Below are 27,468 nucleotides of genomic sequence, written 5' to 3' on the forward strand. Positions count from 1 at the left end.
TTTATAAAACCAAAATAAAAGTTTATTTTGGATAATAAAATTTTAAAATAAAAACTTAATGAATGTGGACAGGTCTCTTTAGAACTAGATCTAGGAAATATTTTATGACCCAAATTGAACTAAAAGTTATTTTTTAATGATAATTATTCATATTTTCAGAAAACTATATATATTATATAAACATTTTAAATAACTGTCTTGTCACTACCCTAAGAATAATACATGTAGACAAATGTAGCCTTTTTTAGCCCCCACTCTTTAAAAACATTGTTTTTGAAAAAAACATTGAAAATGAAAAAAAAAAATCCATTTTCAGATTAAATTATAAGCAATCAAAAACATTTTGGGTGGAAAGAGAACAGAACAACTGACTTTTTAAGCACCGATGATGAGGTTGCAGAGCGGGGTCAACTCAACAATGGTATTGTCAATTAGGAGAGAAAGAGTTAATGCTCCAGATCTCAATGCTGCATCACTGAAGCCAAAGTACTTGTACTTAACCTTACCTCGTTAGATTGTTTTAATTTTATTTGAAGGTTGAACTATTCAGAGGTAGTCATCCGTTCATTATTTCATGTTTTTCTTGTCCTTAGGGACATTGTTTTGGGTTCTGTCATCCACAAGAGATTTTTAAATGAATAATTCAAAGTATGCATGTCAACATTTTGAAATACTAGTGCTATCACAATTAATTCATTTCATTAAATGCACATCATTAAAAGATGCTATTTTTAGAAACATTTTTTTTTTTTTTTTACATTTTGTAAATCTCATTTGTAAATTTGTTTTAAGATATTAGTGGCGTCAATTTCAATAGAAATAAAACCTCACTCAAGTCAGTGGGAAAAGTTTTTCTCTTTTAATATCTATATTAGTGTTGAGAGAATGGGTTATAATGCTCATAAAATATCTTATAAAATACAATAAAATTGTGCTATCTCTGTCAAGAAGTGTTCTTCCAAAACCTAGTGCATTGAGACCACATCTGACCTTGGGAAAAGTCCACAGGGAATCAGAGCGCTGTGAGAACGATTTCTGTCAGTGGACAGGGCTGGGCCCGGAGCGCTTCTCTTGTCTAAAGTTTCCCTCAATGTATGTAGCCTAATGTGGAATCCTTGTCCTGGTGCACCCAACAACAGGCACTTCCTTCATATTCCTGTTATCTAAATCTATTGCTATTACCTACATTTGGCAGACAGAATGTGTTGGAGATGGCTTGTGGGAAGACTAATGGAACATAAACCCTTTATTGAGAACCGAACATCCCATAGAAAGACCCCAATTGTTGTCAAACTGAATTTCTGTTTGTTAATAAAATAATTTAAATGAATTTTTGAAGTGGGCAACTAGCTCAGCTTGGCCCCTTCAACAATACTGTCTTAAAACATTGGCACATTTATTAATTGCATGGAAGGAAAATAATTCCAAAAATCAACATCATGACAGGACTAAGAAAACAGAATGAGCGTTTTAATTCAATGATTTAATGTGAAAAGCCCATGCGTTGCTGTATCTGGGCAGATTCGAGTCTGATGTAAAGATTCTAAAAGGACAACGGAAAGGGTTTATTTGAGCATCACTCAGGGACCCAAGTTTTGATTTTTTCAGAGCTTTTCTTGAATGTAGGAGACTCAGATAGCAGTAATCTGTACAATAAACTGGGCACCTTTGATGCTGGAATATAAAATGTATTTTAACATTATTTGTGACACCAAAATAAAACTCTATGAGAGTGTCTAAAATTAATGTTATATTTTTTTTAAGGATTGGAATTTCAGCACATTAGTTCAATTTAGGCCATGTTTGAACTAAATAAAATCTACAAACATTCAAATGATAAATGAATTCTCTTTGGAAATCACTTACAAGTAAAATCTCTAGGGTCTCCTTAAAACTTGGATAGGCACTAAGACCAGCATTAAAACCTGCAATGAAGCTTCATTTCATTAGTTTATTATGTACTTTATATAACATATCAATATTTCTAGAATACCTAATCTTTAAAAAAAATGTTTTTTTTTTTCATTAACAAAAAAAAAAAGTAATTCTAGTGATTAGATATTATCATTTTAAACTTCAATTTCTTTTTTTTTTTTTTTTTTTTTACTAATACCACAAACTTAATCAGTAGAATATTAAGTTCAGTGGTCAGAATCTAAAAACAAAAATTAAATTGTTTATTCATCAAATGTTAACAATTAAAAATGGAAATGTTGAGACAGTCGATTTAATTTACAGCAAACAGGGGCCTTAACTCTATACAAGATGATGTGCAGAACTGATGTAGCAACTAAAGGGCCTTACCTATAGCCATGTGAGGTAATGTTGAGACTGAGGATATGCTTGCATGATAAAATCCTGGGTGGGTACTGAAACTAAGATTCTCAGAGGAACATGAACTATGGTGAACTAATTGGTCTCCAAATAAATGTAATTGAACCTTTAATGGTGATAGAAGTCTGGCTAGTTCCTGGAAGTTATAATAAAAAAAAACTCTATTTAAACAATTAAATGTGTACTGGTACATTAATTGTACAGTACTAGTAATAAGCAAAGTAATATTAATGTCTGTAATGAAGAATAGCTGCTCACAATAGGTGCTCACAGCTCATATTTCAAGTAACTTGTCATATTTGTTAAGAACATTCACCTTGTTCCATAATAATAATAATTATGGCTTTTATATTGCGCTACTTTCATGCTTATAGCATGCTCAGAGCGCTTTGGTCCAATCTCATTTTTGGACCAGTGGGGGGAGGGGGTATCGAGGAGAAGGTTTTTCCGTGCTGCCTTTAGGCGCTCAGTAAACCCAACTCTGCCAGAGTCTTGTGTCGAACCTCGAGCCCCCTTTACAGGTAGCCAAGCCAAGGCAAGTTCAAGCGCACTTAGCCTCTCGACCACGCTTCCCACTTCCATGTAGAGAGATGACTATGATAATGTTGAGGTAACATTAGATTTTTTTCTGAATACCATTTTATATTATTACTAAAGTCTACTGAAAGTCTACCCCATTTATTTCATCACAAGTTAAAATTTGTCTGTATTTTAATAAAAGGCATGTATAATATTGTTCATAATAAGTTATTCAAGTTATTTCAAGTTTTATTAGTTAATATGTGATGTATAATAATACAGCAGTTTAGTTGCGTACCAGCAGTTTGGTGCTACGCGTCAATGACCATCCACAACACCCCCACCAAAGTGAAACTGTTATTTCAGGAGATTTGGAGGAGTTTTCAGAAGAAAATATGACATTTTAGGAGGGAAAAAACAACTATTCACATAGCACACATAATGAACAAAAGAAACAATGGAAAAAAAAAAATTAAAAATTGTATTGGCAAAGATAGTTGTTTAACGTGCATTCATACTTAAAAAATAGATAATTAATATATTCCATTTCAGGAGAAGACATCTTTTTTCACAAAGCATGTACATTGTAATAAAAGAAACAATGAGAAAAAACAACTTCAAATTCAAAATTGTGTTTTCTAACTCAGTTATCAACAAAAAGTACATTCCTACAAATAACTAAAACAAAAGGGGGAAAAATATTCCATAACAGGGGTTGAAAAAAACACCACTACCATCTTGTTCATATAGCAAGTAAAAGATAAGAGAAACAAACTCAATGAACTGAAAAAAAAATACAATGAACAAGAATAAAGCAAAACACAAAAAACAACATTAAGCCCCCCCTATTTCTTTAGCTTTGGCATCTATTTGGACGGATGTTTTTTGAACTTCTTTTTGTCTCATGCTTCTTCTCAAGGCATTAGCCTCTATGATAAGCATATGACAAGAAACTTATGACAGGCAGTGCTTTCAGCTTTAACTTATGACAGGCAGTGTTTTCAGCCTTAAACTTATGACATGTAGAGTTTTTAGCCTTAAACTTATGACAAGTAGTATTTTCAGCTTTAACTTATGACAAGCCATGTTTACAGTTTTAACTTGTGTAGTATTTTCAGCCTTAAACTTATGACATGTAGTGTTTTCAGCCTTGAACTTATGTGTTTTTTTCAGCCTTAAACTTATGACAAGCAGTATTTTCAGCATTATGACATGTAATGTTTTCATACTACTTATGACGTAGTATTTTCAACTTTAACTTATGACATGTAGAGTTTTCAGCTTTAACTTATGACACGTAGTGTTTTCAGCTTTAACTTATCACATGTAGTGTTTTCAGCTTTAATTTATGACATGTAGTGTTTTCAGCCTTCAACTTTTGACATGTAGTGTTTTCAGCTTTAATTTATCACATGTAGTGTTTTCAGCTTTAACTTATCACATGTAGTGTTTTCAGCTTTAATTTATGACATGTAGTGTTTTCAGTTTTAACTTATCACATGTAGTGTTTTCAGCTTTAACTTATCACATGTAGTGTTTTCAGCTTTAACTTATCACATGTAGTGTTTTCAGCTTTAATTTATGACATGTAGTGTTTTCAGCTTTAACTTATGACATGTAGAGTTTTCAGCTTTAACTTATGACATGTAGAGTTTTCAGCTTTAACTTATCACATGTAGTGTTTTCAGCTTTAACTTATCACATGTAGTGTTTTCAGCTTTAACTTATCACATGTAGTGTTTTCAGCTTTAACTTATCACATGTAGTGTTTTCAGCTTTAACTTATCACATGTAGTGTTTTCAGCTTTAACTTATCACATGTAGTGTTTTCAGCTTTAACTTATCACATGTAGTGTTTTCAGCTTTAATTTATGACATGTAGTGTTTTCAGCTTTAACTTATGACATGTAGAGTTTTCAGCTTTAATTTATGACATGTAGTGTTTTCAGCCTTAAACTTATGACAAGTAGTGTTTTCAGCTTTAACTTTTGACATGTAGTGTTTTCAGCTTTAACCTATGACAACCAGTGTTTTCAGTTATTTCTGCTGACTTGTCAGCTGATTCAAGCAAAGAATTTATAACTTTTTCTAGGCACATTTTTTAAGCTTTACATTGTCAAGCTTCCCAAACTCCTCTTTCTTCTTCTTTTTCATGGTGTCCTTCTTCTTGTCTTCTGCTCGTTGGCTCAGATATTGTTTATATTTTTTTTTTCTGGATACCTTGGCAGCCATTAGCGTCTGCTTTGTAATAATACTATTGTCTATGCCACAAGAAAGATCAATAAAGTCACAAAATTGTTCTTTTGGCTATCAGTGTTTATCATATTTGTACTCACAGCTTCTTTGTTTACACTGAAGTCTTTGTCAACTTGAGCCTGGCCATGTGATAGCATTAACAGAACACGAACAAATGTCCAAAGTCCAAAAGTAATTAAATATGCCACTTTATTGGGACCACAAGAAATTTGTTTGCGATTTATATAATGCTGTCTGGAAACATTTTAGAAAACATTCCATTTATTTGTTGGCAACTGTTGAAATCTACAACAACTTTTAAAGACTGTAGGATCTCCGCAGTGAGAGTGCGTTCATTAGTAACATGAGCTACAATGAAACTTTGGGATGTTGTCTATATTTGTGAGGCTCCTGTCACTTCAGGTGTTTGTCAGGTGCCTGTATCAAAGATGATTCAGATGATGATTGTAGAGCTGCAGTTACAAGATGGACACTAGGCTTCACTGGTGTTGCTTTCTTAATTTTAAATACTGACGACAGTGACAAACATTGCGATCCAGCTTTCACATTCTGTAGATGTTTTGAAGATTTCATATGAGAAGTTAAATCGTTTTTGCCTTATTTGATATATCAACACTTTTATCCCAGATTTTACAGAAGGCTTTTGTTAGTTGATGGCTTCATTAGCCAATAGTCAAAGTGTTCAAACAAAATTAAGTGAATTTAAATATTCTGACATTTTTAAAATCTAAACCTAAGAATCAGATGTAGCGCTAGTGAAGTCATCTGTAGATCTTATATATACAAAACTTACTTCAAAAAAAAAAAGGTTAATTACATCCTATGCATTTCATGTGTTAATCTTGTCATACATGTTGACCAATGTCTTAAACTCTGCTATCTATAGATCTATTCTAAGATTGATGTTGACTAGATCCAATTGAATTCCAAGAACAAGTAGGCCAGTCTAGATCTAGAATATCAGTTTAGATTTATATCTCTACATCGGCCGATTCTAGCACTACAAAGACAAAGTAGATCTAGATTTAAAATTTTCTATTGAAGGTTCAAGATTTCTCTCTTTACATTGATGTATTCTAGATTCTAAGATAAGAATTATCTAAACTAGATTCTAATCTAATTCCAATAATTTATAATAAGAATTGTAAATAATCCAATGATTTTGAAAGATAATCCAAGACCAAGTAAAAGCAAAGTCTATGAGTTCCTAAAAGAAAATACTAGATAGATCTATACATTAGATCAAAGATACTGTAGATCTAAGATGTCACAAAGGTAAAATCTGAAAAACAAAATGATAAAAAAAAATGTAAACATCAAAGAATCTTAATATGAAATCGGCTTTTTTTGCATGATTTCTCTTGCGCTTTTTAGAAAACATTTGTAGCGTAATTTTTTTTCACGATTTCAGGAGATTTCCAGAACATTTTTGCATATTTTGTAATTTCAGATTTCCAGGAGCTTCTGGAAAACCAGGAGGCGGTGGTAACCTTGTGCATTTCAGAAGCTCAGAATGCAGTAAATCTATTAGTGTGGGGCCAAGGCAGACATACATTTTTCTGTATGCAGGGGTATAGGAAGGAAAGGTTGAGAAACAATGCGCTAAAAAAATAACTTACTAAAAATGGGTGAAACATTTCAGCTTCTTTCTCTGCTCCAAGTACATGGACTTCAACTGAATGAGACGTCTTCATATTTTCAAACACCTCAGGATCTAATTGTCAAATGAAAAACCAATATCTAAAATATAATAAAAACAAAACAGTAACCTTGTTGTTAAATATACAATTTCTAAATTAATTCTTAAATATAAATTATTGGAAAACAAAATAGCATAAAAATAAGGCGTATTTTTTGGAAATTTCTCTAGCACAATACAAAATGAAAGCAATTCTAAAGTCACATGATCATGTAAGGCTAAGAATAAGAAGAGGTGTTGCACTTTTCCCAGTGTCTGAGATCATGACAAGTAACAAGAAATATTAAGGCCACATCTATAACAAGGAGTCAACATACATGAGTCTCTCTTTCAATCCATATGAAAGCTCAAGCTCCTAGAGTCTTAACACAAAGCACTCTTAGTGGTCATGAGTTATGCACTTCAGACTGTCATCTCAATGGTCCCAAGCTCAAGCCCTGCCAACTTCAGCTTTGAGCTAATAGTTATTTATACTTCCGAAGAAATGTTCAAAACTTTCAAAGAAAAAATAAGCAGATCTTAATGTTCACAAGATGTAACCACACTTCTTCGGAGGGATCACTAAAAGGAAAATGAATGTTTAAAAGAATAGAATGAATGTGAGTGTTATTTTCAAGCTACTTTTACACCTGCACAAATAATAATGTTTGTTCCTTTTATATGTTTTGGAGATTACCTCAAAATTTTATCCTAGCCCAATCCTCCATCAGAATGGCTGGGAATAGCATCAGGCAGAGTTCAAAGCTACTTTTACATCTGCACAAATAATAAGGTTTGTTCCTTTTATATGTTTTGGAGATTACTTCAAACTTTTATCCTAGCCCAATCCTCCATCAGAATGGTTGGGAATAAAATCAGGCAGAGTTCAAACTGGGGATTATGGAGATCACAGACCAGGGCACATAGCACAGGACAAAGCAGCCATCCCATGATCTTAAATCTAAATAATAGCTATCTGGATGGACCTGCCTGACACTCTTTTAGCCTTTACAATTTCTTTATTATAGTTCCACTAGATAATCAACACCAGGCAAAGAACATGCAGTGTTGTTACAAAAAGTCAAGGCTAAAAAAGTAACAACATAGTTACAATGTTTTGGAAGGCAGGTGGTTATGATCCAATAGAGAGTGAGGGGGTAGTGAAGCAGTCCAGCTATTGGAGAGTCCAGCCAAAATCCCCTCAAGTTATAATAGTCTGACCAGTCTTTCAGAGGTTCGTCGATGCTAACGCTATTTACAAGAGCACTCTGCAGGACAACACCTTCAAGAGGAAGTACATAAAGTTTTTCATCATTTGGCAAAGCACCTTTAGAAGAGAAAAAAAATAGAGACAAAGCTTAGCAAATATTAAATGCATTAATATTATTTAAATGGTTCAATAGAGAACAAAAATAATGACTACAGTAATTAACAGATTCACTCAAATTAATTCTGATGGCAGTACAGATCATTTATATTTACTCAATTTAAAATTACAAATTAAAACTTTTTTCCACAGAAAATGGAGTAAAACATTTGAAAAAATATTTTATTTTTTAGCAATAATGACGCATAATAAGAAAATGTGTAATGTAGTGAGTCAAGAAGAGTTGGGTAAAAATCAGTTAACAAGTGTGATGTTGCTTGTTCAGGCTGTCTTGAAGTCAACCAATTACTCTGCAATCGTTTGGGTGTAATTGTTCGGGTGTATTACGTGTAGTTGAACAACAATCCAGATAGAACGAGACAAACATCTATTTTAACTAGTGAAGAGATGTAGTCGACTCTGATGAACAATTGTACATGGATTTATTCTGATAAAAGGCCACAGTAGAAGTCTCTGTCACTAAACACGTCGTTACCCTGGAATCTTATATCGCTAACTGATTTTCCGGTCTCTAACCCAACATATCCCAAACGTCACTAGTCCCGTTCAATATGCGTCTACTATGGTGCGTCGCTAAATAACTAAAATAACTAACCTATATAAATAAGGTGTCTAACACAAGCAATAACATCAATACTAAAAAAAAATCTTCAAAAAGTAGTTTAAGTCTGCATGTGTAAAAATTTTATAGCCGCATAACTACATCTTGTGATTTACAAACTATGTAATTTAAAGATATTATTGTACACTTAGGTCTACTTTGTACTGAATTATATATACCAGGATTTAGCTAGTGATATACATTGTTGATGGTCTATTTTGTTGATGAGTATATATATGTTAATGGTGCATGCGAGTCCATATGACACAACAACAGAATGAATCAAGAATATACTTAATAACGCAGGCTGATAACTTCAACAATTTAATAAACAATAAAAAGGGCACAGTCCTCTGTCGTCGCTAGCCTAGCGTCGTCCTCTTAGGCGTCTTGTCCGTTATTCTTCTTGTTCATAATCCTACTCTGTTCTTACTCGTCACATTACTTAGGAAAAACCCGATTCACATCAACTTCTACGCATCTTGTGTCATTACATATTTCTGCTGGCTTCTGTCTTCAGGTCAGGAACATAAGTCAATATTGAGACAAGCTGGTGGTGCTGTCTCAAGAGAGGTAAAAAAAATGACAAAGTCCAACTCTCTCTTTTGATGAATATAAATGAGTCAACTTTACAAGTTGATTAGATGGTCACGCAGTGTGGTAGTAGGGTATACCATCACTCGTGTGTAGATTAGATTGTAAGCTCAGCAACACTGCAACAGTCAATTAATAGCTTGAAAAACAAACCTGACAAGGTGACTCGATCCAACGGTCAGCTTGTAGATACTAGATATGTAGACTCAGATGACTTTCCGTACTCACAATAAACAGATAAACCTGACAAAATGAGGTATCTTCACTCTTGAGGTATATATATTTAGATAGAGGTATACTGACGACGGACTGCCCTAGATCACTTACACGGACGAAATAGTTCTGGATTCAGACACAATAGATATAGTCAATATAGATCTATATATAGATCCAGGTTCAATCTAAAAATATCTAACCTGGCTGACAAAGCTAGACGCTGGTAACGGTTTCGAATTTTCTCTAATAGAAAGTCTAGATCCACTGGAACAAAGATGCCAAAATCCAGCTGCAGTCCAGATAATTAGCACAGACGTAGGGTAGATCTAGTAGAAATAAACGAATGTTAATCCAGTACTTCTCCAGTGTACTTCGCCAAGTGTAGAATTGTAGATAGATATATCCAGAACACGAAGTTAACTAGATTGTAGATCAAAATGACGCCCTGGCCGTCGTGGGTCGCCACATCTGTTGATGGTCTATTTTGTTGATGAGTATATATATGTTAATGGTGCATGCGAGTCCATATGACACAACAACAGAATGAATCAAGAATATACTTAATAACGCAGGCTGATAACTTCAACAATTTAATAAACAATAAAAAGGGCACAGTCCTCTGTCGTCGCTAGCCTAGCGTCGTCCTCTTAGGCGTCTTGTCCGTTATTCTTCTTGTTCATAATCCTACTCTGTTCTTACTCGTCACATTACTTAGGAAAAACCCGATTCACATCAACTTCTACGCATCTTGTGTCATTACAACATCAATGATCTTATATGTTAAATGAATACAACTAACCATATGGAATGTCATTATAGCATGAAAGTTGGCATTCTCGTCTCCACAGACCTTGATCAAAGACATCATGACACTTCAAGAAGTTAAATAACTTTTGTTTAGCAAACTTTCTCTGTGTACAAACTTGAAATGAAAAAAATGAAAAACTTTTACATTATTATAAAAAGATGTATGCTATAATTATGGTGAATGTTAAATGACTATTGAAAACAAGATAAATTTATTTAAATCTTGAGTGAATAACAATGCTACCGATCCTAGTGTGGCTAGGATATACAACAAATTGCTTTGCAAATGAATTTAGATCAAAATGTAAATTTTGTTTTGAATTTCATATATTAGGGACAAGGTTAAATCAGACCCCATCATGATAGTGTTAAAATAGTGTTTAATAACGCAAACTATAACTCAATGCCCATATCACAAGGTCCTTCAGGGAACAGTACCAGGAAAAAAAAAAGAGGCAGACAGAGACAGCAATGGGAAGAAAACATAAAAGTATTATTCTATTACCTCATCTATCTCTGTGACAGTTTGGGTAACCGAATCCCTCCATTTTTCCTTGTCAGCTGCAGCTGTTCTTAGATTAAGACTAAGACCGCTTTATTGATCCTTATGGAAATTTGTTGTGATTACAAAGACTCTTTTCTCATATAAAAACAACACAACAGAAACATTTACATAAATAGAGCAGACACAACATAAAAGAGTTCATTCAGCGACTACACACAGGCCTCTTGGTCCTTTTCATGTTTCTTGATTAAAGGGTGGTGTTGATATAGTCTGACAGAGTAAGGTGCGAACGAGTTTTTGTACCGCTCTGTTCTTGTCTTGATTGACAGTAGTCGCAGGATATCAATAGACAGGCCAGTCCTTTTTTTTTACATTGTCCAGCCAGCTTTTCTTTGGATTTCTTTGCGCCCCCTCCACTGTATCTTGAAGGATGACTTTAGACAGTGAGAATGTCTTACAATATGACCAACCCAGCTGAGCTTTTGTTTCTTCACAGTATTGACGAGTTTCGACTTTTTTGCCAGTCAAGAGCGTTGACTTGTAACAAAACTCAATTGGCTTCTTTTCCTGGTGTTGTGATCGTTGTGAACTCCTTACTGGGATTATACTTGACGTATAACGTACTAGTAATACTTCTTTCAATATCTCAAAGAGACACCAGAGATGAATTAACAAGAAAAATTTAACTTTAATAAAAGTAATCAGGGTAACTGTAGCTGAAGACAACACATCAAATGTTAACTAAATGAATATACACATAATTATGAAAACTGACTTCGATATTACTCATATCGTACAATTAGACTCCATAACTCAGGCCTCAGCCAACAACAATAACAAAACTTCAAGCGCTGACACTCTGTCCCAACCAATGGACCAATGAAAGAAATAGTAAAAATAATAAATAATCTTATAATCCAGGTTCTATCAACTGCTGTTTACAATCCTATATATACAAACATAGTCACCACACCTGGTATCTGATACCCACAATTTGTCTGTAGCATTTACTCTAAAACCAACCAATGGGCCAATGAAAAAAATAGTAAAAATAATAAATAATCTTATAATCCAGCTTCTATCAACTGCTGTTTACAATCCTATATATACAAACATAATCACCACACCTGGTATCTGATACCCACAATTTTTCTTTAGCATTTACTCTAAAAGTCTTGAATTACTCTTTCAGCCTCTTTCACAATGATATAGAGGTACAGAGACCACTACAGAAGAATACAGCTTTACTTTAACTTAGAAACTGATGTTACTATTCCAGATGTTCCACAATTTCCTCGTGGCAATGGATGCCAAGCTTAAGCAATAAAAGAGATTAAAAGCTGCTTTAGCTTGTGTTTATTACCCGTGGATCTATAATAAAAAAAAAACAACTATTAAAAAAAGAATACCTTCAGAAAATTCAAAGCAAAATCTGCCAAGAGAGTTCTCTTTGTTCATGCATGCACTAAACTTTTGACACTCCAGTCTGTGTCTTTGATGGTAAGCTTCTGTTTGACATGTTTCATCACAGTAATATACTGCAGAACACTTTGGGCTAATGGAAAAAAAATATAAAGACAGAACTGGCTAAGAGTACAAGTCATGAAGAGAAATGTTGTATGTCCATACAGTAAATCAACACAAGTGTGAATATAAGAAAATAAAATGAAGTTATTAATATATATGTATCTTTAAACAAAAATCTTCTATAAGCTATATTTACTCAGCTGGAGGTGAGACTCAGTAGTAATAAAACACATTTACTGTATTGATCTACTGCTGCCTTTCACAATGAAGCCTGTAGCAATGCATTTAATTAGCAGTCCAAATAGTTTACTCTTGTTATGCTAAATTTATACCACACAAATTTTGTTTCATCTAATTTGCCTGCTATTCTTTTTTACTCTGCTTGCTTCTAAGTGACATGTTTTTGTTCTTAAGTTTTTTTGTTTTTTTTAACTTCCCAGAAATGATAAGTTAATTAATTAACAGGTATTTATAATTTTATTTTAAGCCACATATTAACTGTGATGTTGCTAGTTCAGGCTGTCTTGAAGTCAACCAATTACTCTGCAATCGTTTGGGTGTAATTGTTCGGGTGTATTACGTGCAGTTGAACGACAACACAAACAAGAACTGGCACATCAGTTGTAACAAGTGAAGAGATGTAGTCGAACGATGATGAACAAGTTCACATAGATTTATTCTGATAAAAGGCCACAGTAGAAGTCTCTGTCACTAAACACGTCGTTACCCTCGGAATGTTCTATCGCTAACTGATTTTCCGGTCTCTAACCCAACATATCCCAAACGTCACTAGTCCCGTTCAATATGCGTCTACTATGGTGCGTCGCTAAATAACTAAAATAACTAACCTATATAAATAAGGTGTCTAACAGATTCCTCCCCCCCTTGAAAAAAAAATATGTCAATATTTTTCCACTACTGTCAAGTCTTACAAAGGCATTTTCAATTTAAGGGGAAGACCACAAACATAAAATCTTGATCTCTTCATCTTGACATCTTCATCTTGACAGTTTCTCATATTCATGTCAATGTTCATAACAGTTCATAACATTCCAAAATCATCTTCACTAGTACACAGTTCATCATAAAAGAAAATGTGGCATCTTATGGGCACGTCACACGTCACAAATGTTCTTCACTGGCAGTAATCTGATAAAATACAACATTTCAAAAAACAATTATATACTTTATTTACACATTCAATAATTTTTTTTTTCTTACCACCCTTTTATACGCTTTTGTCCATTTTTCTTTTATACTCACCCTTTTCCATAGAACTAACTTTCGTCAATGATATATGAAATGATTCACACAAGAAAAAATATCCATACTTACTTTTAAATGCTTAATATCAACTTTACTTATCTCCCTTTTCCATAACATATAAATGGTGTCAATATATTAATATATATTACATACTCAATATAATCATAGTTTATTTACAAAATTATTTCATTTCAATGTCATTCTAGACAATAGATCAGCTACAATATTCACAGATCCACTAATAGCTTTCACTTCAAATTTATACTCCTGTAATGCTAAGAACCATCTATAAACACGACTGTTTTTCATGCTCTTTTGCTGTATATACTGAATAGGTTTATGATCAGTTAATAATATGAATTTCCTTCCTATTAAATAGCTCTCTAGCTTAGTAATTACCCATATTACAGCTAAGGCTTCTCTTTCAATGACACTATATTTTTTCTCTGCCTCTGACAATTTTCTGCTTACATATAATATAGGATGTAAGTTATCATAGTTCTGCATTAAACAACCACCAATAGCATTACCAGATGCATCAGTTGTGACATAAAATATTTTGTCTTTATCAGGTAGTCTTAATATTAGTTCATGACTAAAAACATCTTTAATTCTGTCAATAGCTTTCACACATTCCTCATTACAAACTACTTTTTGAGGTTTTCCTTTTTTAAGTAAGTCATTTAATGGATTCACTATTTCTGCTAAGTTCTTTATAAACTTTCTGTAATAATTTACTATTCCCAATATGCTTTTAATTTGTCTTTTTGTTGTAGGTATTTCAATATTAAGTACTTTCTTTATGTTATCTTCAATAGGGCTAATCATGTTGTTATTTACTTTATGTCCTAAGAAAATTATTTCCTCCAATCCTATTTCTACTTTTTCTGCTTGAATTGTAAGTCCACTTTCTTTTATTATTTTGAACACTTCTTTTACATCTACCAAATGTTCCTCCCAACTATTATTAAAAATACATATGTCATCCAAATAGCAAATAACATTTTCTTTGTTTCCAATTATCATGTTCATCATTCTATTAAATGTGGCAGGTGCATTTACTAATCCAAAACTCATATAATTCCATTGAAAAATACCATATGGTGTTACAAATGCTGTGTAAGGTTTTGCATTTTCTGTTAAAGGTATTTGCCAATAACCTTTAGTTAAATCTAATTTAGTAAAAAATTTTGCTCCATTTAATTTATGTAAAATATCCTCTATATTTGGCATTGGATATGGGTCAAATTCTGTGATGTTGTTAAGTTTCCTATAATCAATACATAACCTTATATCTCCATTCTTCTTTTTGGCTATCACAATTGGTGAAGCATAAGGAGATGTTGATGGTTCAATTATACCCGATTCTAGTAAATTGTCTATTTCTTTCTTTACTTTGTCTTGTAAATGTAGCGGTATTCTATATGGTTTAAGCTTGATAGGTTTTGGGTCTGTTACTTTAATGTCATGTTTAATAATATTTGTTTTTCCTGGTATGCTGGAAAAAATTTCTTTGTATTCCTGTATTATTTTAGTTATGTCTTTTGACTTTTCCTTAGTTAAATTATTAAGATTAATCTTTTGCCAAGTTTGATTCTCTTTTGTTTCAATTACAGGTATTTCCTTAATATCATTTTCATTGTGATTTTCATTTGTTATTATCATCAAGCATTCTTCTCTTTCTGAAAATGTATTTTCTATTTCCTCCTGAATGTTTTGTATTAACTCATCTTCTCTATCATGATACAGTTTCAAATTATTTATGTGATATGTTTTAATTTTCCCATTTATTTCAATTTGATAATTCACATCACTAATTTGTTTTATCACCTTAAATGGACCTTTCCATTGTTTACCAATTTTATTTTTCAGGTCATTTATCAATATTAATACATTGTTTCCTACTTCTAGTGTTTTCAATTGTCTTTTCTTATTTAGATTCTCATGAGCACTTTGTTTGTACTTCTTATTGTTGTTATATGCTTGAGTCCATATTTCTTTCAATTCTGTTGTGATTGTTGTTTCACTGTCATTGTTTAATTTATTCTCATTGCTTATTATATTTTCTTTAAAAACATCTAATTCATCTCTAGGTTTTCTTCCATGTATTATTTCATATGGTGAAAATTGTGTTGCTTCATGGATGTTGTTTCTATGAGCAAATAGTACATAGTTAATGTAATGATCCCACTTGTTCTGATTATTCTGAATTATTTTTGTTAGTGATCTTTTTAATGAACCACCATATCGTTCACATAAACCATTACTCTCCGGGTGATAAACCGAAGAGTATATGTGTTGTATATTGTATTGTTTAGTCCATTTCTTAAATTGTTCTGACTTAAACTGAGATCCCTGATCACTCAATATAATTTTAGGTATACCATGTCTTGTAATTACTTTTTGAGTTATGGCATTAATGATATTCTCTGCACTTGTATTTGATAATGGGATTGCCTCTGGATATCTACTAAACATGTCTATTACTGTTAGAATGTATTTGTTATTATTTTCAGTTTGAATTAAAGGACCTATTAAATCAATAGATACTTTCTGAAATGGTGCTGTAGGTTCATCCATTTCTTGAATAGGTGCTTTATTCACTAGGCTTTTATTAGATCTCTTTTGACATATGTCACATGAGTTTATGTATTTATTGATTGTTGCTTTCATTTTGGGCCAAAATACTTGTTTTGACAAATTCCTATAACATTTCTTTACTCCCCTATGTGCTGCTAAATTATTATCATGTGTCATGATTAAAACATCTTTCCAATATTTCTGTGGTAAGACAAGTTGTTTTATTTTCTTGTTATCATTACTTGTTTGTCTAAATAATATTTTATTCTCTATACAAAATTTCTCCATTGGATTATTATTGTTTTTATCTGATATTCTTGAATAAATTTTCCCAATAATATTGTCATTCATTTGTTCTAATGCAAATGTGGGTGTTGTTTCTTTTTCACTTTGAGATATTTGTGTTTCAAGACTATTTTGTTTTTCATTTTCTATCTCTCTTTCTTTAACATCTGTATTTTCTATTTGTATTACATTACTGGTTTCTTTTTCTTCATCCTTACTTATTACATTTATTGTATTTTCCTGTTTCTCATCTTTTTTATCCATTGATCTTGTTATTATCATACTTGTTATATTTTGTGTTTCTATGTTTTCATGATTTTGTCTTATGTTTTTGTATTTGTTTTGCCAGTCTTCTAATTCTTTTCTAGAACATTCTTTAACTCCTTTTATGTTTCCTACTAACATATCATATCTCATTTCTGGTATTGCAATGCCATCACAATAGCCAGTGAAAAATGGAGTTTCAATGTACACCCTTATAGCTTTAAATTCCCTTACGGTGCCATCTGCTAATTCTACTTTCTTAGTAAACCCTTTATACCAATGAGGTTTGACAAATTTAGTTTTTACTGCCAAAGTGTTACAACCTGAATCCCTGATTAATTCCACCGGAATTCTATCTACAAACCCTGGGTACACTGCAAAATTGTTCCTATTTCCTTCCATGAAATATACCCTATCTGCACCTTTATTTTTATATTCCCTACTGTAACTCCTATTTCTATAATTTCCCCTGTCATTCCTATCTCTACTCCTATATCTACTGTTATTTTGTTCATTGTATCTATTTCTACTTCCAGACCTACTATTCCCTCTTCTACAGTTAGCTGCTATATGACCTTTTCCTTGACATTTAAAACAGGTTATTTCACTATATTTTCTATTTCCACTATTTGATCTGTTTCTATTTCTACTTCTATCAACATTTTCTTTGGTGTATCCTATTAAATCTACTTTGCTCTTATCTCTATCAGAAAATGGTTTATTTGGATAGGCATTTTTGTATACTCTCATTATCTCTGTTATTTCATCTATAGTTTTTGGGTTTCTTTCTCTAATAAAAGATTGTAATTGAGGATCACATTTATTTACAAAGTTGTCCACTAAAATAAAATTTTTTAGTCCCTCATAAGAGTTATTCACTTTTTCTAATTTTACCCACTTATTGAAAAAATCCTTTTCCATATTAATAGTAGTTTGGGGTTCTATTCCTAATGATGGTATATTGTCAAAATATTTCTTTCTAAAAGTTGTAGCATTATGACCATAGGCATTCAATAATTCTCTTTTTAAAATCTGATAGCTATCATCAATATGATGGTCATGATTTTGGCATATTGTTAGAGCTTGACCATGAACAAAGTCTATCAGTATTTCAGACCATTCTTCTTCAGGCATATTAAATGTAGACATTTTTGCCTCATATCTTTTCAGAAAATCACCAATGTCATCCTTCTGTTCATCAAAACTTTGTATTTTTCTCTTTAGCCATGTCTGCGAATTAGGGTTGTCTCTTTGAGTGGTATAATTATTTGAGTTATTTGTGTTATTTCCTTGTACAGTTTGGGCTCTGGCTTGTGCTGCATCCAATCTCATCTTCTCCATTTTAGCTTCATGTTCTCTAATCTTTTCTCTCTCTTTGTCTTGCCTTTCTTCTTGTCTTTCTATCTCTTGTCTTTGACGTTCCGTTTCTTCCTTCACAACTTGCTGTACATAAGCTGCTAAGTCCTTTCCTTTTAACTCCATGGCCTTTCCATCCTGCATAGCTGTTTCCTTAACCTCCTTAAGGTCCACATATGATGATGTAGCCATTGTGTTTTATATTTTATATATATTTTACTTAGCCTATATTGGTTATGGCTATACTTTAAAAGTTTTTACACACTTTTATACCAGTTTTAAGTGTTATGTCTCTATCTATAGATTTAGTAAATGTGTAAATCTAGTCTGAGTTATTATGGTTATATTCAAATCTGTATATTAGGTCTAGTATCACACAAATTTAAATCTAGTATATTATAGTATGTATAATAATACTATTTAGATCTAGTTATCAAGAGCACTATGACTTTTAGATCTAGTATGAATAACTATGATCAATTTTAAAATCTGGTATGACTGAAGTCACAGTGAAGTGTTTTTAACTGTTTAGAGTAAATTCAAAGACTGTCTAGAGTCTAGATCTAGAGTAGATTATGGTTCTATTTAACCATACGAAACAAATATGTGTATACAATGTCAAATATATCTTCAACAAGATATATATATCTAGAATGTACTACCTTCATTCATTTTTCAATTAATAATATTTCAAATTAGAGTCTAGATGATTTAATTGTACCAAAGAGGTGTACAACAATTTGCAGATCTAAATTTAGCCAGACGATAGTGTTTGACTACATAGCCAGTTTCGGCATTATTCTCATGGCAAAATCATATTTGATTTTAACCGCTCAAACTAAAATTATTTTAGTCTGATTCACAATGAAAGAATCCTACCCGCACTTTCTATCATTAAGTGAAAAAAAATACAGATCTAATTAAATTAATAAAAATAAATAATTTAAAATAATATAAACAAATGAAATAATTAAATGAGACTATCACTATGGGTTGGGATATGACAATATGGCACACAATGATGACGTCACGAAGTAACCAGGCAACAACGGATATGACGTTTACACAAACAAAACAAATTACAACTCTAAACGTATAATATAGCTTTTCATCTAAATTATGTCTTTACCCCGAACGGGTTTAAGGCTTCAGCACCACCTGAATTTACTCAGGCTAACATACCAAATTTAGACAAAATCTATTTCTAAGGGCAATCTAAACATATACTAATAAGAAAAATGGCACTTAATAATAATAATTTTATTTATAAAGCGCTGTTAACAAACAAAATGTAGGCTCTAGGCGCTGTAACAACATTACAAACATAAACACAACTGCCGAAATAACAGTTAATCTAAAAAAGTTTTAAACAAGTAGGTCTTAATGTTCTTCTTAAAAGTGGTATAGCATGTTGTCTGTCTGAGATCAATGGGGAGTGAGTTCCAAACCTTTGGTCCGTGAACTGAAAAAGCACGCAGACCGTAGCTTTTGAGGGAGAAACGTGGCACTACTAAAAGCGTTGAGTCCATTGAGCGCAGGGTTCTCTGGGGGACATATGGAGTAATCAGTTCGCTAAGGTACAAGGGCATCTCATTGTTATATATACACTGATGACAAAGTGTGGCGACCTTGTAATCGATTCTCGCTTTCACGGGAAGCCAATGGAGCGTGCGCAAGAGCGTAGTAGCAGAATCTTGTCTAGTTTTTTTAAGGACTATTCGAGCGGCGTTGTTCTGTATACGTTGCAGCTTGGCTATTTTGTCATCAGGTATACCTGCTAGCACGGCGTTGCAGTAGTCAAGGCGGGAGAGTATGAATGCCACAGCTAGCGTTTTTGTTGACTCCGTTGTTAAATATGGTCGGATCTGGCCTAATCTGCGCAGCTGCAGATAAAGACCTTTGCAGAGCTGATTTATGTGTGGGTCGAAAGATAGTGTTGAGTCGAAGAAAACTCCAAGATTCCGCACTACATGGACAAAAGGAACATGGCAGTTCGTGATAAAGAGAGAATCTGTGCTTTCAACTTTTGAGACATTGTTCCTAGTGCCAATCTTAATTATTTCTGTCTTGTCTTCGTTCATCTTGAGTTTATTTTCAACCATCCAATCGCTCACCCTTGCAACGGTACCACTGATATTCTCTGCCAGATGGGACACCTCTGAGGGTACTGATGAATCGTATAACTGTGAGTCATCGGCAAAGAAATGGTATAAGATGCCGGTTGGCCGTATGACACCGCTGAGTGGATATGTGTACATAGTGAACAGTACTGGGCCTAGAACTGATCCTTGGGGTACTCCGTACTTCAAAAGTAAGCTTGTTGATTCCGTCCCGCTAACAACGACACTTTGGGTGCGTTCCGTCAGGTAGGATCCAAGCCACTTTAGGACGACTCCTGCTAAACCAAAAGTTGCAGAGAATCTGGCCATCATAATTTCATGGTCTAGCGTATCAAAGGCTGCGGACAAGTCCAGCATAGAAAGAATTGATATGTGGCCTTTGTCGGAATTGTGAAGTAAGTCGTTTAGTACCCTGACCACTGCTGTCTCTGTGCTACGGCACTTCCTATATGCAGATTGAAATTCTTCCAAGAGACAGTACTGTTCAAGATGAGAAAGAATTTGCACTAACACGATGCGCTCCAGAAGCTTTGACAGGAAGGGAAGATTTGAAACCGGGCGATAGTTTTTTAGACATTCCGGGTCAAGACTGGATTTCTTTAATAAGGGCCTGACAAGTGCATGCTTAAATTGCTGTGGTACAATGCCTGAAGTCAGTGAAGAGTTCACAATTTTGGTAATTGTAGGTACAAGCTCATCTAAACATTCAAGGAGCAAGGAGGCTGGAATGGGATCAAGGTCACATGACTTATTTGGCATCTTCAAAATAGTACTTTTGACATAATCTTCAGATACACGCTGAAACTCGCAAAAAGGAGTATTTTGAAAAATTGGAGAGTGGTCAAGCTGTGATGAGAGGGATGGCATGTCATTTCTAATCTGCTCAATCTTCCCAATGAAGAATCTATTGAAGGAATCAGGAAGTTCAGATAATGGGATAGATGACGGCAAACGTTCGTTATTTGCTCCCCCTAACATTTCAGCGGTGATCCTGAATAGCTCCTTTGAAGAATCAGAATTTTCGATTTTTTGTCGAATATGACTAGCTTTTGCGTCTCTAATCATACGGTTAACCTTGTTTTTTTCTCGTATGTATATTTGTCGATGTATCGTCAGACCTGTCTTTTGAAATGTACGTTCGGCACGTCGGCGAATAAGTTTGGCAGTCTTTATGTCTTCCGTCAACCAGGGTGCAGATGGCCTAACTGAGACTGTACGAGTGACAAGAGGTGCATGGCTGTCCAGCAACTTTTTCAAGCAAGAATTGTAATTGCTGAGAACGTCTGTGTTGCTCTGTTGCAACAGCAAAGAGGTCACGTCCATTTTGAAGGAGGCAATATCTATGGCTTTAAGTTTACGGGAAGTCACGTTTTTCTTTGGCCTTTTTGCTTTTGATAGGCGCATTTCAAATTTTACGAGAAAATGATCTGACAAGCCGCGGTCTGAGACATTGAGTTTGGCTACAAGCTCACTTGCATTTGTAACAATCCAGTCAAGAGTATGGCCTTTGACGTGTGTCGGAACATTTATCAGTTGGTCTAAGTTGCGATCCTTTAGCGCATTTTTCAGCGACATCGCGTATGTCTCATTTTCACTGTCAAAATGCAAGTTCACATCGCCTATGACAAATAGATCTTTTGTTGATATGTGACTGTCAAGGAGGTCTTGAAATTCTTCGATGAAAACTTTTGTTGTCAGTTTATTTCTCTTGCTTGGTGGTGGGCGGTACAGGAAAATAAAAGTCAGTGTTCTACTGTGGTGGGAAAGGCGAAACTCGCACATCTCAAAGGTCGTGTACGTTGAGCTTTCAGGTCTTATTGTTACATACTTGGCTAGACTATCTCTGTACAGTATTGCTAAGCCCCCTCCGCTGCCTGTTTTTCGAGGTAGACTCTTTAAAATAAAGCCTGGGGGCGTTAGCTCAATGGTTCTTGGCTCATCACCAACTTCTTTAAACCATGTCTCACTAAGGAAAACGATGTCGTAGCTATCATCAGTGATGGTGTCTGCAAGCTCAAGGGTTTTGTTACTGCATGACTGGGCGTTGAGGTGCATTATTTTAAGCAGACTGGAGGATATAGTCACCAGAGGCGTAGCACATTTTGAAGACACCGGAGGAGTAATATCCCGAATTATAGGTTTTTGATGGGGACATCTGACCTCTGTTGTGTGAGGAGCAATAGGGGTGGGGTGGTTAATAAAACAGTTTAGTAGGGAACTGCTGAACTCTGTCGTAGAAGAAATGACAGGGGTAGGGGTGGGGTTAACAACACAGTTAAGAGTCCTGGAAACTGTGTGACATGTATCTGTTGAGTTGAATTGCGGTAGGTTATACCATAGGCGAATAAGACGCCCAGCCCTAGACCCACGAACTGTCGGCAGTTTACGCCCGATGCCAAGTCGACGAATATTTCGGAAAACCTCGCTGTCTAGTCGTGATTTGAGTAACACACATGTGCGTCCTATGCGACGTAATAGATTAGCGTCCATGACTCCAGTACGGTGATTTGACACACTAGGACTGATGACACACAGGTTTGCGCTCCGACTGCTATGTAGTGGCCACGGTACACGGTTTTACCAAGCACATCAATCCCACTTAGCTTTTGATAAGAAAGATCCCTTTGTTCGGACTCCCGAATATGCTAGATCACAACAAATTCCACTGCCTCTCTTCCAGTTCTGACTCTGTTCTCCGGTGCTACCAGTATCCCACGTAATGCCACAGATGTCCTGATATGCCACAGCAAAATGTTCCAGTTTCTTTGACGACTGTTGATGACCGTATGTGTAGTTCCGACGACTTTGTGTACACAGTTACTGACGAATAGGTTAACGGTTCTTCTGGCGATGACTTGACTTGTGTAGACGACTACTGATAAATAACAGTCTCTTGACGGCAACTTGATCTGGACGACTGACGAATAACGAATTTCTTGACGATGACTTGATCTGGACTGACGAATAACGGTTCTCTAAAATAGTTCACTGCTTCTGCTGCTACTCTGGTAGTACGACGAAGTTTGCTGTTGTACTCTGCTTCACTAGACCAAACTGTCCAATGTAGACTAGGTGAGACCAAGGTCACCTCCGACGACGTTCCGTTAGACGATTAACGGTTTTTAACGAAATTAAGTGGATGTAGCTGTTTCCACAACTTCAATATCAGCACGTCTAGATATCGTCTAGACCAACGAATACTAGATAAATCAATGTTCAGTACTGATACATACAACTAACTTTACTAACCTTCCAAAGGTTAAACACAGTGACCGTTATAAAAGTGGCACGCAACCGGTTCAATGAGCAAACTGCTCCACAAGAATCTCTCCAAGGGTAAGACGACAGAGCGATTTCGATTTAGTTAGCTACCAAACTTGTAGTACTCACAATACTTCTGACAGCGGGCAAACTGTCCTTCTCGAAACTGACGAGGTAAAACTTGATACTCGATGTGGCTCCTATGACGAAGAAAAAATATGTCCAACAGGTTCACTAACGATCTCTCACCCGTTATGAATGAACGGTTTCTCTGGTTGTAGGTCGATTCAGCATATGAAGATCAGGCTTGCTTTGATAGTATACTGGTTACGTAGACCAGACGTTGCGATGATTACGGTCCTGACGAAGGTCACCCTGAGTTAACGGCTCGTTGAACGTACGATCAAACAGGCGACGACTGCTTGTAGATCTAGAACAAAGTCACTCTGCGATGATGCTGTGTTCAGCCGTACTCCGATGAAATCTTATATCTTCGAGTGCACGACCCTCACCTGAGTAAACGTTCTGCTTCGAGGTCCGGTTCGATGTTCAGACTTCGGGCGTCGGGGTCGCCACTGTGATGTTGCTAGTTCAGGCTGTCTTGAAGTCAACCAATTACTCTGCAATCGTTTGGGTGTAATTGTTCGGGTGTATTACGTGCAGTTGAACGACAACACAAACAAGAACTGGCACATCAGTTGTAACAAGTGAAGAGATGTAGTCGAACGATGATGAACAAGTTCACATAGATTTATTCTGATAAAAGGCCACAGTAGAAGTCTCTGTCACTAAACACGTCGTTACCCTCGGAATGTTCTATCGCTAACTGATTTTCCGGTCTCTAACCCAACATATCCCAAACGTCACTAGTCCCGTTCAATATGCGTCTACTATGGTGCGTCGCTAAATAACTAAAATAACTAACCTATATAAATAAGGTGTCTAACATAACACAATTAATCCCAGTTAACACTCAATTATTAACAGGTAATATAGATTTTGGAAAATTTAAAAAATGTCAATTTCATTTACCATGTGATGAAGAAATCTTGTGTTGCTTTTAATCCACAATTATGGCACACATAAAAAAGTGCTTCTTCTGGTGGATTCACATTTACTGGCACTGTATCAGTGAGACTTGTTCCAATCAAATTGATTCCAAAGTCTTGAATATCTTTCAGAATAGACCTGCTTGTGATAAGACAGTTACAATCTTGTTAGTAAATATTGGAAGATAACATTAAAGAATGGACGGGTCTATCAATGAAAGAAATTCAATTGAAGGCAAAAAACAGAAAGGAATGGAAAAAGATGGTATTGAAAGTACCATATAAATTATTAATTCTAAAAATCTGACAAATAGAAAAAATAAATAAAATAATTAATAAAATTAGAAACTGAAATGTGAAATATAATAAACATTTTTAAAAACTTGTATGCACACTGTATGATTTACAAATGTACTTTAAAAGCTATTTAGGAAAACATATATTTTAAAATTTTAGTGTTTTTTATAAGGCTTAGAAAGAAAGTCAGTTAAAAAAATTCAATTCACCTTTCATTCACATTATTTTTCAATAAAAGATAATGGGGTCGTCGTGCATGCTTCTTTCGAGGATGAAGACATGCATGGCTTAATAAATGCAATGTCTGCTTTTCAAGTGAAACAGAGGCTGTGAGTGCAACACTCATCTCTACAACTTCTTGCGTTGATTGAAAAGAAAGTTCACTAACTATAATCACTCTTTTTGTGTCCTGTTCATTAGAGTCACCTGAGAAAGGATCAAAGTTTTCTTATTAACTTCATGAAAAATATTTTAAAATTAATAAAGTAAAAAATTTTATGGGCAGATAATGTAAGACTTGTCAGTTTCTAAGGCTGACCATAATAATAATAATAATAATTTTATTTATAAAGCGCTGTTAACAAACAAATGTAGGCTCAAGGCGCTGTAATAACATTACAAACACAAACACGACAATAAAAATCAAAAACTAATCTAAAAAAGTTTTAAACAAGTAGGTCTTAATGTTCTTCTTAAAAGTGGTATAGCATGTTGTCTGTCTGAAATTAACGGGGAGTGAGTTTCAAACCTTTGGTCCGTGCACTGAAAAAGCCTGCAGACCGTAGCTTTTGAGGGAGAAACGTGGCACCACCAAAAGCATTGAGTCCATTGAGCGCAGGGCTCTCTGGGGGACATATGGAGTAATCAGTTCTCTAAGGTACAGGGGCATCTCATTGTTATATATACACTGATGCCATTAACAAATAAATCTTAGAATCAGTTGCTTGTGTTTCTGTGAAAATTGGTTAATATTTTACCATCACAAAGAAGATATTTAAGACATCAATCACAAAAACAAAAAGACACAAAAACTTTGTTACTTTGGCAATTAAATCATTAAACAATATGTAACTTAGTGTTGTAAATTTTGCATGTAATGTTAAAGAGAAACTGGGGTATGAACCTATGTCTTGTGTGCTATTGTACACATTTTTTTCTCTAATCATAATTGTTTTTTTGTAATGCACAATTGTAAAACAAATTTCCTCACAGTTAATAAAGATTATTATTATTATTATAACAAACATGAGGAATCATTTATCTTTCTCAATATAATAGATAGCAGTGACTCTCTATAAAATTTAAACCTTGAAACCTAGGCTTGCTTCATTAATTTGGAACTCTACCTCTCACCATCATATCATTCAATTTTGAAATAGATTAACAATAATTTCAATTAGATTAGATATGTATTCAGAAGTTATTCAAATCAATGTGAAATCCTTGTAAAGGATTTAAATTTAAGTACAGGACAATTAAATTAGTAAGAAAGCTAGTAAACCTAAATTTACAGATGCCAGACAACATTACCTAATTCTACTTCTTCCATTGTCCAACATGTATCCTGATATGGTAAAGTTTTAATGCGATCACTTTGGGCGTAGCTTTGTTCAAAAATAGAATCATTGCATACTAGCAGCTGTGGGTCCTTTGCTTCCTCCAAAATTTCATTAAATTTAAAAACATCTTCAGCAGTAAAACTTTTAGGTTTCATATCACTGAGATTTGACATCTTAAAGAACTAGAAATCGTCATTAGAAAACAAAAGTTAAATTGGCATATAACCATAAAAAACTACATTATATTTATGAATCATATACTGGTAGTCATATAGTCTAGTAACTGAAATATAAACACAATAAAACTAATGTAAAAGTGTAAGCCTACATGACATTAATCAATTGATTAATTAACCGAAAAGATGAGCATTACTAGTGGCAGTAGTGCTAGTAATAGTGTAGTAATTGACTATGTGATGATACTATGTCATTTAAATCATTATGTTGAGGCAGTGTGGAGGATATAAAAGTAAGTAAAAGTAAAGTTCCCCTTTCAGACTTTGAGGTCTATAGTTAGTCTATAGTCACTACTAGAGTCTATCCCCTATAGTTAATAGTAGGCTATACAGTATACAGTACTATACTAATACTGGAGTCTGGAGTGCAGATGATCATGATGATGATGTAAAGCACTAAAGGTCATCTGTTTCACTTTCTGTGGTCTACGGTTAACACTATTAACAGGTTGTCATGTGGCCAGCACAAAGTCCAACACCAACCGGTGGACGGGTAGAGGAAATATGCTAGAATTTTGCTCTAATTATTAGAACATTTATGAAATCTCCTGCAGAATTACCCTAAATTCTAAATCTTGTCTCCTTGTTTACATATGTTTCCAATGACAGTAGCTTCCCTTACTTTCACTGACACATAAATATAAAATACGGTTGTTCTTTTTACGGACTAGATTTAATAAAAAATAAATAAAAATATCAGCGTTTTCCACGCTACGGATCGCCCACATAGATCTAGATCTATTTACCCATACAAATTGTCTATTATCTAGA

At 34.2% G+C, this 27,468-nt stretch overlaps 1 protein-coding gene and 1 long non-coding RNA gene across 3 annotated transcripts; both read right to left on the bottom strand.

Annotated features, from left to right (window-relative positions):
* Nucleotides 1-1,440: 1,440 nt before the first annotated feature.
* On the bottom strand, nucleotides 1,441-27,322 carry LOC106054274 (zinc finger MYND domain-containing protein 15-like). Of its 2 annotated transcripts, none has more exons than XM_056018347.1 (11): nucleotides 27,258-27,322; nucleotides 26,433-26,643; nucleotides 25,112-25,328; nucleotides 24,589-24,744; nucleotides 12,307-12,452; nucleotides 10,385-10,507; nucleotides 7,899-8,114; nucleotides 6,729-6,823; nucleotides 2,305-2,470; nucleotides 1,867-1,925; nucleotides 1,441-1,674 (listed from the first exon to the last, which is right to left on the bottom strand). In XM_056018347.1, exons 2-11 carry the CDS (start codon nucleotides 26,632-26,634, stop codon nucleotides 1,471-1,473), a joined length of 1,584 nt encoding a protein of 527 aa, XP_055874322.1. In that variant the 5' UTR covers nucleotides 26,635-26,643; nucleotides 27,258-27,322; the 3' UTR covers nucleotides 1,441-1,470. The 2 variants fall into 2 exon arrangements, with proteins under 2 accessions (XP_055874322.1, XP_055874321.1); XM_056018346.1 differs by having other exon boundaries at nucleotides 24,589-24,747.
* Nucleotides 13,082-19,416, bottom strand: LOC129924244 (uncharacterized). The gene is made up of 2 exons (XR_008776245.1): nucleotides 18,838-19,416; nucleotides 13,082-13,573 (listed from the first exon to the last, which is right to left on the bottom strand). It is a non-coding gene; the product is annotated as an uncharacterized LOC129924244 (long non-coding RNA).
* Nucleotides 27,323-27,468: the final 146 nt, after the last annotated feature.

This window comes from Biomphalaria glabrata, chromosome 1, assembly GCF_947242115.1.
Source record: "Biomphalaria glabrata chromosome 1, xgBioGlab47.1, whole genome shotgun sequence".
Lineage (NCBI taxonomy): Eukaryota > Metazoa > Mollusca > Gastropoda > Planorbidae > Biomphalaria > Biomphalaria glabrata.

Bases quoted from the DNA above. Each gene is read 5' to 3' on its own strand.
- LOC106054274 (XM_056018346.1), bottom strand. From the start codon at position 26,634: ATGTCAAATCTCAGTGATATGAAACCTAAAAGTTTTACTGCTGAAGAT. The intron at 12,453-24,588 runs GTAAATGAAATT...TTTTTCCATTAG, and splicing joins CAAGATTTCTTCATCACATG to CCCAAAGTGTTCTGCAGTAT. The intron at 10,508-12,306 runs GTATTCTTTTTT...TTTCATTTCAAG, and splicing joins TTGCTTTGAATTTTCTGAAG to TTTGTACACAGAGAAAGTTT.